Source organism: Poecilia mexicana, unplaced genomic scaffold, assembly GCF_051168715.1.
Source record: "Poecilia mexicana isolate PSO_F unplaced genomic scaffold, ASM5116871v1 scaffold_9, whole genome shotgun sequence".
Lineage (NCBI taxonomy): Eukaryota > Metazoa > Chordata > Actinopteri > Cyprinodontiformes > Poeciliidae > Poecilia > Poecilia mexicana.
This window is the reverse complement of record NW_028263378.1, coordinates 17,098,155-17,110,250: the sequence shown is the minus strand read 5'-3', so window position 1 is coordinate 17,110,250 and position 12,096 is coordinate 17,098,155. Positions and strand designations below refer to the sequence as shown.

Genomic DNA, 12,096 nt, shown 5'->3' with positions numbered 1-12,096 from the left:
TTTTCTCTGGCCGACTGATTTCATCACAGCGGCGACGTTGCCACACCGTCCGGCCGTAGACTAGACATAGAGTTGAGCAAATTATGTCACGTCAAGGGATTTTATGCCACCTGTAAAACATCCTTAGGTTGAATAGAAACTCTTCCATGGTTGGTGCAAATTTCCTATGACAGATGGTTCTTCTAAGTACCAGATTTATTGGACAAGTACAAAATGCTGAAGGAGCTAAATAACGAGCATCTGTCGAGACCAGCATTTTAACATTGGTTTGTGTTTTTGTTCTCTGTTTTAGATATCTGCTCAGGTGTATTTCAGTAAAGTAGTTGAACCACTTTTTTCCTTCACTAATTTCATTCAAAAAGTGCAACGTATATTCTGTTGAGTATTTGCATTTTGATGATTCGTGTTCAGCTATTTAAATATTGAAATTCTGAAAGAAAATGGACTAATTGCATGAAATGGCATGTGGGGCATCCTGTGCTGCACACAGTTATGAGGAAGAATGCTGACTTTGCAGTAATTCATCCAAAAGGAGCCAAAACCAAGTATTGAGTGCACATACTGTAGAGTAGAGGGACATAGATTTTAACAGACAGACATTTCTGTCTGATTTAAATTGTTGTGTAGGACTACTTTATTATAATTTCATGAGGAACTGAACTTTTAATTGAAATCCCGATAATCAAAATGAGCAGAAATAAATGTTTAAAATATGTCACTCTATGTAAAAAAAAAAAAGAAAGTTAGTTGTTTAAACTGAATAACAGAAATAAAAAACATTTCAATAATACCCAAATTCATTAAGATGTATCATTATGTGTCAAAATTGTGTCATTGTGACATTCGGGACGCTCCTGAACGTTCGTTTTGTTTTTGGTGTGGCAGTAAACATTAATGTTTACATTAAGCAGTAAACATTAATGTTTACATTAAGCAGTAAACATTAATGTTTACATTAAGCAGTAAACATTAATGTTTACATTAAGCAGTAAACATTAATGTTTACATTAAGCAGTAAACATTAATGTTGACATTAAGCAGTAAACATTAATGTTTACATTAAGCAGTAAACATTAATGTTTACATTAAGCAGTAAACATTAATGTTTACATTAAGCAGTAAACATTAATGTTTACATTAAGCAGTAAACATTAATGTTTACATTAAGCAGTAAACATTAATTGCCAGATTAGATCCTCAACTGCATAAGCTTGACTTCCTGTTACTCTAATCAAAAATCAGCCCTCACATTACTTTTCGATGTTTTTGAGCTCTTCCTGCTTCTTGCATTTTACCTGGGGATGTTTTTCAGTCCAATATCACGAATGTGTTTAAGTACAAATTTGCTTATTTTTGTCCATTTTTTTTTTATTGTGATCAAGTCAAACAGCAAAGCAGACATCTTTCCTCCAGCCTTGTTAATAGTGACGTCTGGAGGAGCGGTGACTAAAAGCCGGCTTTTTGTTTCGGAATGATGTGGCTAACACCAAACGATTAAATATGTACAGCAAAAGACCGATAGGCTTCATCTTCTCCAGCTGTCTTTTATAAATATAAATAAAACATCACAGCAATAAAGTCTAGCACAATACAACAGACAAGCGTTTTTGATCTACATCACAGACAGGAGAACGATGGAGGAACAGGTAAAAGCTCATTTACTTGCGGCTCTCCACTCAGTCTTTATTCATTATTTGCTTGGCAAAACTAAAGATTTTAGGTCTGACATATTTCATCTTCAGGTCACCGTTTATATGTGGTTTTAGTTCCTAAAAAGCTGTTCTCTTGTTGGATAAAATGTTTCTCTCCAGGTTCCCAGAACGTTCACTTCTTCAAAAAGAAATCAAACTTCTTCAGTTGGCGTCCGAAAGAAAGGCGGGAGAAAAAAAACGAAACAAACAAAAAAAACAGACGAAATCATTTAAAATCATTTAGGAATTAGTTTGGCTTCTTTAAAGCAGGGCGATGGGTTTGCTGGCGGGTTGGCTGGCCATGTACTGGGAGGTCAGGGGATCCTGCGAGGTGTAGGAGGCGTACAGCCCCGTTACTTGCACGTCTGACAGCGGCACGCTGCCTCCGCTGGAGGCCGGAGGGAGGCTCACCGAGCCCAAGTCACAGTCTGATAGTCGCAGAGGGGAGTTACTGAAGGTGCCCAAGGCGTCCAGGTTAAAGCTGTCGTCTTTCATTTCTTCCCACAGGTTACCTGAAGAACAGGGACGTGTCAATGGAGTTAATCAACAACCCTTATTTGTTTGCTGATAAATTAAAACAAACTTTATTGGTAGATGTCTGGAACACAATGTTTGGCGAAGTTAGACAAATTACTACAATGTTAAATTTAAACAAGTCTGAAAATTGTTTTTTAAAAAAATGATTAAGAAGAAATAAATGTTAAACTGACATAGTCTCTGTTTAGTCCATGATAAGTGGACATCCTTTGTCTTGATTTTGGCAATATAAACAATCTCAGTTTTAAAAGGTATTTCATTTGAGATGTGTCAATGTTTTAACCAGGCAGCACTTGTGTGAATAACATGAATGTGTAAAACAAAACCGTTTTTAAACTGTCAAAGGCCAAAAGTGTCACTATCTCCACAAATAATCTCTTAAATAAATTTCTAATGATTGTATGATTGTAATAATTAACATTGAATGTATTGCCCATCATTGTACCTATGATTATTTTAATGTTTGCTTTAAATATTTCAAGGAACGATTCGTTTAATAACAGTATCTGTTAATGCAATGATTCTGAAAATCCCATATAATTCATTTTACATTCACCAAATACAAATTTCAATCATTTCTTTCATATAAATATTTAAATTATGTTTTTAATTACTTTAAATCTCAAAATGATATTTATTGTATTTCCAGTTTTGATTAAATAATCAGAAATAAATCAGCTTAATGATACTTTAAAGCGATGATCTGTGTTACGATATCAAGCCAGAAGTGGTTTTTTGTTGGGAAACGGTGCCACTTTTCCCTGCAGCAGGTCTGTTTACCTTGAAAAGCAAAGTCCATGATGCTTGGGTCCAGTGCGTCCACCTCTGTGTTCGTGTCGCTCTGCACGCTGTAAAAATCATCAGGAGGCTTGCTGGGCTGCTGGGTGAGCGGACTGTGGGAGAGGTCAGGGACCGTGTGCAGGGGGGGCGTCTGGGCCGGGGCCGGGGACATGGGGCCCAGGCGAGCCTGAGCATGGAGCTGAGCTTGAAGCTGGTGGTGCTGGTGCATGGGCAAACACGGCAGAGACAGGGTGACTATGGGCTGAGGCTGCATCTGGGCCGGCACCGGCAGCGGGAGACCGGTCGTACAGCTGGCCAGCCGGGTCATTCCGGGCTCTGGAGGCTTCCGTCTGCAGTTTTCTGGGCGGTCGGTGATCAGCTTGTCCAGTTCGTCTGTAGGAAAGCAGAGTCGACTGTCAGACTAAGTCAAAAGCGTCATATTTGAACTTCAAAATTTCCCCAAATACTTTTCTGACCTGGGTTAGCCATGCTGCGGCGAATAGCTGGGAGATCCTTACGTTTCCACTTCTGCATCTCTTCCTCCATCTTGTCAATTTTGGCAGGGTTCAGTGCCCACAGGCAGCCCTTGCGGGAAGAGCTGCCCGTTTTGTTCTCCACCTTCTCAAAGCATTTATTCAAGGACAGGTTGTGTCGGACTGAATTCTTCCATCCGTCAGGTGCAGTCTGTTAAAAGCCAACACGTCGCACAGTCAGCCACACTCAATCACCTGAGCATCACAGTTCCTTATTTTCACTCTGTGTTTATCTGAAAATCAAACCTTGAAATATGGAAAGTGTTCCTTCATAAAGCTATAGATCTCACTGACTGGAAGGCTCCCGGTTTTACTGTTCTTTAAAGCCATGGCGATCAGACAGCTGGAAGAAAATAACACGAGTCGAATTTTGTTCAAAGCAGATCAGACGAATGAAAAGGCTATTTTTGTGTGTTTCCACCTGTAGGAGTAAATTGGCTTGGGGAAAGACTTGGGCTGAAGCTCCTGTTCTTGTGGGGCCAGACGAGGTTGGGTGAACAGACTTTGGTTGTTGAAAGAAACATTGCTATAAAGTCCACCAGCTGAGCACTAAAACAGAGGAAAGCATTGAGAAGTTGTCATTTTGTCACGTGACGGGGGAATAGTTATTGAAAACATTAATATTTGTCTCTGTGGATATCGTTCTAATTGGACTGGAGCTTGGTAGCAACTTAAGTATTTCGTACATTTAAAAAATCTAAACAATTTAGTTCCTAAAAGCATGTAAAACAGAGGGACAGAATATATATCATTGTACACATAAAGAAGCACATAACACTTTTTTATGCAAAAAAGCATAAAAAGTCAAGAACCAGCTGAAGTCGTCTGGTGTTCAGAAAGCAGTCTCGCTTCTTATCAACGCCCGTCGGTATCAGCTGGTTTAGTCTCAACTGATGGCCTCTAAAAAGGCATCATTGTTGTTAAACACTGACTGCACTGGTCACTGGCATATTAATGAATATTACAGTGTATTAGTATCATAACCCTGAAGCTGCAGGAAAATTATTTAAGTTCAACCAAGTGCTCCTTGTAAGATTTCTGACAGATTCCAAAGCGCAAGTGATGAGTTTATATTTTTGACTTGGCGTTGTTTTTTTGTTGTTTTTTTTTAATATAACAAGTAATGCACTCAATCCCAATGGCTTCAACTCTTGTTCACTGCACAAGACTCCACGGCTGAAAAAAAAGTTATGTTTGAAGATTGTGGCTAAACTTAAGGAGAAAAAAACTATGAAATACTTGGACAATATAGTCAGATCAGAGAGACTGAATTCAATTAAACATACAATAAACAACCTAACGACTGCATTGCATATAACAGAAACCCATAACTTTTAAGATTTGTGTGACAGGGTGAGTGGAAAATCCCACCCAAGCACTGAATATGACCAGCTTTTACATACAGAAGATGTGGAGAAGGTGTCACAACGCGTGACAATTTCTTATCACACATTGGATGGAGGATTGGATTCTCTTATTGGATACTCTGCTTTTATGTGTCACTTCTCTTATGAAACATAGCTTCATTTGTAGATTTCATCTTATTATTTGTATTTGATGATTGCTTTGGTTGTTATGAGCATCCATCAAATTTCAATGGGCCTCATTACTCAGTACAGTTACAAACACTGTGATGCTGTGTGATGCTTATTTTGCTAACATCATTATACGTCGTTAAACTTGTGCATGCATAGAGTGTCACCTGTTGGCCGGTTTGGGTTAGAGAGTACACCTGTTGGGATGCAGGCTGGTACACTGAGGTAGGACACTGATACCCTGGGGAAGGCAGTCCATTCATGGAGAAAGGGGACATCTGTGAATCAAATGCAGGCGCATTTTTAATCCAACTATGCACCATAATTAATAACACGTCTCTCGTCAGGCTGTCATTACTCACACTTCCGCTGTGGGTGTTGATAATACTTATTCCCAGGGGGCTGTGCTGCATGGTACTCTGAAGGTGCAGCATGGAGCTCTGACTCACTGGTATCGTCATGCTGTTCAGTTGAGCTGCACAGAGCCAGAACACAAACATTTACAAAACTGTCTCCAAAGAGCGTGTCTGTGCATCCAGCTGCTGGTTCTCTGTGTAGTTAGACGCTGCCACATGGCTGTTTGCAAACTTCTGAAACGGCCGCACAGATAAAACAAAGTCTTCCAAGAACCAACGCACTTATAGACATTTTTTAAAAAAATGGTTTAAGAGAAATTTGGCTTTGTCGATTTTGAGTTTTCAATCATTAAAACATAATAATAGACAGAATAAGTGGACAAAAATGAACAAAAAAAAGCTCCTGTGAAACGCAAAACTCTGACCTTAAAGTCCATTGTTGCTGCTTTATTGTTGGGTATTTGTATCTCATCAAATCTATTTTACACACTTAATCGAGCTTGAAAGAACACCAAGTTCTGACTTGTCCAAGGAACCAATAAATACAAAATAGCAAGAGGTTAAAAAGCAACTTTTGTTTAAACAGATAAAAATCTGAAAAGCACTCTTGATCCTTTCTCTTTGAATACTTCAAAGTTTTCCTTTTTCCTTTTACCATTTTATATTCACCATTTTCAGAGAAACGTTTCTTTTTATTAGTAGTAAATCTAACAAAAATTATGTTATTGCATAAAATTGTAACATTGTAATTGAAAATTCTATGTAATTTATGAGTCTTACTTTATGAGATGACTGGCAAGAAATACTGGACACAATATTATAATTTTTTTAGATGTTTTGGTATTTAGTTTAGCGTAAAAACCTGATTTACTTGCAGGATATGAGCTATTTCTTGAAAGCAACTTGTACATGTCAATCAGTCACAAAGACAATTGTGTTTTCAGTGGTATAGTTAAATATTTAACCAAAATACAAGAATAACACTGTTTAACTCCTGAACTAGTATTGTAATATTGAAAAAATGCTTCCCACATTTTAGAAAAGATCTGTAAGGTCCAGTGCCAGGTCTATGATGGATTTTTTTTCTTAATTTTTAAAAAAAATATTACCTTTTAGACCCTGTTCTCTAGGTTCAGATAGTTTGATTTTCAGTGTCACTTCTTTGGTCCTCAGTTGTTATTGTTTCACATGCTTTACTGATGACCTGTCCAATATGCTTAATCTTCAGGTGAAGAAGGACTTGGCAGAAAGAGCGTAAGAGGCAGGCATTGTCCAAGAAAGATGAAAACTAAAAGAACACTTTGGAAGCTGGCTTTTGATAAAAAAAATACAGCAATTTAAACGATTAAAAGAAAGTTGGAGTCCATGGAAGGAAACTATGCAAAAGTATTAATTTTAATGTAAATCTATTCAAAAATAATTAACTTTTATGGTGCAGAGTAATGCCGTGCAGCAAGAAGGTTCTGGGTTCGATTTCCGGCCCCGGTCTTTCTGCATGGAGTTTGCATGTTCTTCCTGTGCATTCATGGGTTTTCTCCCGATACTCTGGTTTCCTCCCACAGTCCAAAAACATGTCAGGTTAATTGGCCTCTCCAAATTGCCCCTAGGTGTGAGTGTGTGTGTGCATGGTTGTGTGTCTCTGTGTTGCCCTGCGACAGACTGGCGACCTGTCCAGGGTGACCCCCGCCTCCCGCCCGGGACGTTAGCTGGAGATGGGCACCAGCAACCCTCCCGACCCCACTAAGGGACAAGGGTGTAAAGAAAATGGATGGATGGATGGATGGATGGATGGATGGATGGATGGATGGATGGATGGATGGATGGATGGATGGATGGATGGATGGATGGATGGATGGATGGATGGATGGATGGATGGATGGATGGATGGATGGATGGATGGATGGATGAAGAAAGTGTGTAAATCTGAAGAGGGAGTGAAATGAAACTATGTTCACAAAACCGTTCACAAATAAAAATATGAAAAGTGACCATGCATTTATGTCCTGACTCAGAACTTTGAATCGTGTTTTGCCGCAAAAATAGCTGGTTTGTTGTTAGGGTAAGTTTCCATCCAGCTTCGTAGTTTAGGAAATCTGTGTTCGTTCTCTTGGACTCTTTTGTTAATAACTCAACTTCATTCGTACTGAGTGGAGAGCAACTCTGAACATGTATTTTGAAGTCTTGCCACAGTTTCTCAAGTTGTCTTTAATTAAGATAAGATAAGATAAGATATTCCTTTATTAATCCCGCAGTGGGGAAATTTACATTGTTACAGCAGTATAAAAAGCAAAACCAATATGAAAAACTATATATACACAGTAAAATCAAGTGAATATAGAAATACTAAAAAACAGTATTATTCGAAATATAAATAAGTAAACAATTTCCAGGTTTATTGCCTGTAGTAGAGAGTGGTGAACTACTTAGAGCAGTGGGTATTGTACAGTCTGACGGCGGCCGGAAGGAAAGACCTGCGGTATCTTTCCTTCACGCACTTAGGGTGCTTAGGGTAATTGAAACCTAACGCATGAGAAAGCTTTTAACTCAGCTATTCTACTGCAGCTGTGGTTGTATATTTGTGTCTTTTTGTTCTGTTGGTAGGTGAATGTCTGCTGCAGCCTTAGGCCTTTTGCCGTCAAAAACTGCTTTTCCTCCAGGCCTGACCTCTGTTGACCTTCGTCGTTTTTTCCATCAACTCCAAGCAACTCCATCTTGTCCCTCCCACAGCATGATACTGTTACCACAGCTTTTCCTGCTGCCACAGTGCCTATTCAATGATGTGCAGTTTAGTTTTCTTAGTTTTCTTCCACACACTCCTTTTTTGCATGTGATTTATGGAGTAGATCACCAATACCAGTGCAGCCGATACTTTCTCCCACCTAAGCTGTGTATATCTGCAGATCCGCCAGACTTTGCTGCTTCTGTGATTCCTGCTCTCCTTATCCTGCCTCTGTATTTAGGTAAATGTCCGTGTCTTGATTGGTTCACAGTTGTGCCACGGTCATTTTTGAGTGACCAATGGTGAAAAATGCTTTACGAGATATTGAAAGACGGCATAATGTTTCCCCTTCTCCTGTGCTCTTAACTTCTCTACAACTTTCTCCCTGCCCTGTTTGCTGTGTTCCTTGGTCTTCAGTATGATATTTATTCACTGTTCTCTAAAGAACTTCAGAGACAGTTGGATTTATATTGAGATAAAAATTTACAAGGAAGAACTTTATCTACTAGGGCATCTACACTAGATTTTATTTGGAGGCAACAAATTAAAGAAGGCCGAATGAACACAGAACTATACACTAGCTTTTACTCTTTATGTGATGAAGATTAAAAGGTCAAGGTGTAAAGTTTTTATGTGTTTGGGAGCCAATAACATACTACTAATCCATGAGAATAAATCTGTGCTGATTTATCCAATCAGAGAGCTGGTGCAGATTTGAAATGTTGTCCCCTCACCTGTCTGTTGCTCCAGCAGACTGCCCTGGGAGGGTCCATTGCTGTGGCCTCTGCTATCAGCCATCTGCTGTAGCCGGGGCATGTCCACCGAGGTGAGCCACGACAGGGACTGCAGGTCCCCAGGGAGGTCCTCCACCCTCAGCTGGGAGGGGTCCGTGGTCAGAAGCCTTCAAGTGAGGAGGGAGGGGGATGGGAATGAGCTTTGTGGGGTTAACATGACTGTCAGCTCAGGCACACTTAGATCAGAAGGGGAGTTTAAATCTAAACACTCGGATGGAGTATTTTCATCCCTGACAGACAAAACCATCTGAAGGGTCTTAACAAGGAGATGAAAGCTGCTGAGCGGAGCTCTGTTTTAGCAATTCAGGATTAAGCATAAAAAGATTAAACACAAGGGTTATTTAGAAGTGACAGTCTTAATAAACAATAAGGGAGTTAAATCAGCTTTTTTAAAATTAATTAATAAAGTTCTGTGACTTTATTAACCGTGTGAACTTGTTTATTTGTTTTGACCTGCACATTCAATCCGTTTTTTTTGTTTTGTTTGCTTCTACTTTTAATATTTTTAAAGCAATGATATTTTTTTTTACAAATTCTTGGATAAATTATAATCTAAATTGATTTTTATTTTTTTTGCTTAACCGGTTGGCCTACAGTTACGTCTTTTTTAAATGGAAAGGCTTGAAGAGAAGAAATGAAAGGAGAGGAATCCTCTTGAGTCCTCTTCAGCCTTCGCAGCAAACACACAACGTTCTGCAGTTTGAGTCTCTATGACAACACAGACAATTCGGTTACCTCGTGGGTCTGCGGACAGTGTAGCAGTACACCACCCCCTCTACATCTAGACACCCAGCATATCTTCAAATAAGAAAAAAAGAAAAACAGTCCTGTGTCAGGTGACCACGGTCTCGCCTCACCCATTGGCTGAATCATAAGTAAACAACACATGAGATCATTTGAAACATGGGACGGCGGCACATGTTGCCTGAAACAGTTGGCCCCATCTATTGAAAAATGATCACCTATTGTGTCCCAAACGACAAATCTGCCCAGTGGCACGTGTCTCTATTGTCTTCCCTGGAGCCTTCCTTGATTGTCCCTGTCATTTCTTTTCTTTGCCCGGCCCCTTGCATTAATCTGCTGGAATGACAGCCCTCACATAAGAGGGACAAATAGGATGCCATCTGCTTTCCTGTCCCTTTCCAGCCCCTATCCGCACTGGACCCCCCCCCCCCCCCCCGTTTCCCAGCCCCCCCACCATCACCCTACACTAACGGCGAGCTCAACGGGCCTCAGGCGGGGAGACAGGGGGCGTGAATGTAGTTTGAGGTCAGGTCTAATGTGTTGACTGTCTTAGGTGACATCACTGATGCCAGGAATCACCACCAGATATCCAAGACGCTGATAGTTCACATCCCAGATTACTTTTTTGTTCCCATAATTTTTTTTTTTTTTTCACATTTTTTCTCACAGGTGATTTATTATTACTTTTAATTTTAAAAAAAGGGTGACAAAATTGATGAATCCAAGGTCCTAATTATAAATTTACAAGTCAATCTTCCATTCTTTGGATTCAAAAATATCCTTTGCTACAACAGATGAATATGTAATAATAGAAACCATTCAACAGTTGACAAATTAGGGATGTTCTCACACCCTCTCTGTCCCTCACAGAGCATGGAAATTGCTCACTGATGCAAAAAATTTAGCTGGTGTTTCCATGTCTCATCCTAACCTTACCCCTGAGTTCAACAACTCTAAATATTGGCCCTCCTCCTCCTTCACCGCAACAGCACACCCCCACCCCTGCTCCTTCTTTTCTAATTGGGAACCACTTGTGCACACTGGTGACCCAGAGCGCCCCATCTCCCCCTGAGCCGGGCAGCCCAGAGGCTCGGGCTCTCCCCGCTAAGACAGCAGGAGTGTAAACAGAGCTGATGGTTTCTGACAGATCTATTCAGAGTGAAAATCATTTATTCTTCTGGATTTTTTTTTTCTTGCTTCTCTTCTTTTCACGGAATCTCTTCAAACACAAAAAGAGCTGTCCATCCAACTCTTGTTTTAACATTGTGGATTGTAATAATTTCTACTACGAAAGAGTTTGTTTCATAAAATCTCCTTACATATTTTCATACTGAAATATGCTTTACTATGTATAATAATAATAATAATAATAATAATAATAATAATAATAATAATAATAATAATAATAATAATACCTGTAGTCCTGTGGTGATGGATGATGCCCAGCATTGTCAATTATTCCTGACATCCTGGAAGTTATTCCACCTTCTATCATTTCCTGGGATGTGTTGTAGCCTTTTGCTGCAGCACATGACATATATACAATTATTTACACTCATAGTTTATATTAAAAAAATAAATAACTAGCTACGTAGATGGACTCATCATTGCACTGTCAAATGCAATGATGATCTGTGCATGAACATGAAAAATATGTTTCACAGCGTATATAAAAATCCCCAAAAGGCAACAGAAAATAAAATATCAAAATAGGAATAAAAAAAAAAATGTTACAATGAAAAAATATAAAACTTGCAATCTTTTTAATGCTCAATTGCACAACATTTCTGTTTGCATAAATGTTTTTTTGTTTTTGCAGTTAAATCTCAACTGCTTTCTAATTCCACCTTTATTTCCACACAAAACACAGACCGCGTATGCTTACATATGACTTTATAGATGGCCATTCTCTAAACATGCTATAAAAATGTGTATTTTTTTTTTGTTCTTGATTGCATGACATTTTTCTTGCAATAAGGAGATGCAGTTTAACTGTAAAAAATATTTGAAGTTAATAAAATAACCTCATCTAAATATTTCGCTAGTCTTAGAAACGTAGAAACATCGCTTGAATAATCCTACCTGTTTTGGTTTGTATTGAAGGTGGTGTGAGCTGGTCCTGAGCCCCTCTACTGTATCCCACTGTGTTGGACCTGATTCCTCCTAAAGCCGTTTTTAAATTTCCCTCTCTGGAGCTGTCCAGCACTCTGACATGCGCAGTAGAGACCTGAGCAGAGCGCTCTTGTTGCCCCGAGGCAGGAGGATCCCCGAGAGTTTCACAGCTGTTATTGCACAGTCTGTCAGCATCCAGAACTTTACCTGCAGGTTTAGAAAATCAGATCTGATGTTCACTTTTTTATATATATCCTACGGGAAACTGGTGCGCGCTTCCGACTGAACATAAAGC

General features: G+C 39.3%; 1 protein-coding gene across 1 annotated transcript; it reads right to left on the bottom strand.

Moving 5' to 3' along the window:
* Window positions 1-1,776: 1,776 nt before the first annotated feature.
* foxn4 (forkhead box N4) lies at window positions 1,777-11,559 on the bottom strand. Its single transcript, XM_014988217.2, has 9 exons — window positions 11,105-11,559; window positions 8,886-9,052; window positions 5,439-5,551; window positions 5,244-5,354; window positions 3,963-4,090; window positions 3,788-3,884; window positions 3,485-3,692; window positions 3,009-3,401; window positions 1,777-2,203 (listed from the first exon to the last, which is right to left on the bottom strand). Exons 1-9 carry the CDS (start codon window positions 11,224-11,226, stop codon window positions 1,953-1,955), a joined length of 1,590 nt encoding a protein of 529 aa, XP_014843703.2. The 5' UTR covers window positions 11,227-11,559; the 3' UTR covers window positions 1,777-1,952.
* Window positions 11,560-12,096: the final 537 nt, after the last annotated feature.

What these genes read in the sequence shown, in the direction of transcription:
- foxn4 (XM_014988217.2), bottom strand. Translation starts at nt 11,226, where the DNA reads ATGTCATGTGCTGCAGCAAAAGGCTACAACACATCCCAGGAAATGATA. An exon ending in AACACTTTCCATATTTCAAG is followed by an intron (nt 3,693 to 3,787) that starts GTTTGATTTTCA and finishes GGCTTTTAACAG; the next exon opens with ACTGCACCTGACGGATGGAA. An exon ending in CATGGACTTTGCTTTTCAAG is followed by an intron (nt 2,204 to 3,008) that starts GTAAACAGACCT and finishes CCTGTTCTTCAG; the next exon opens with GTAACCTGTGGGAAGAAATG.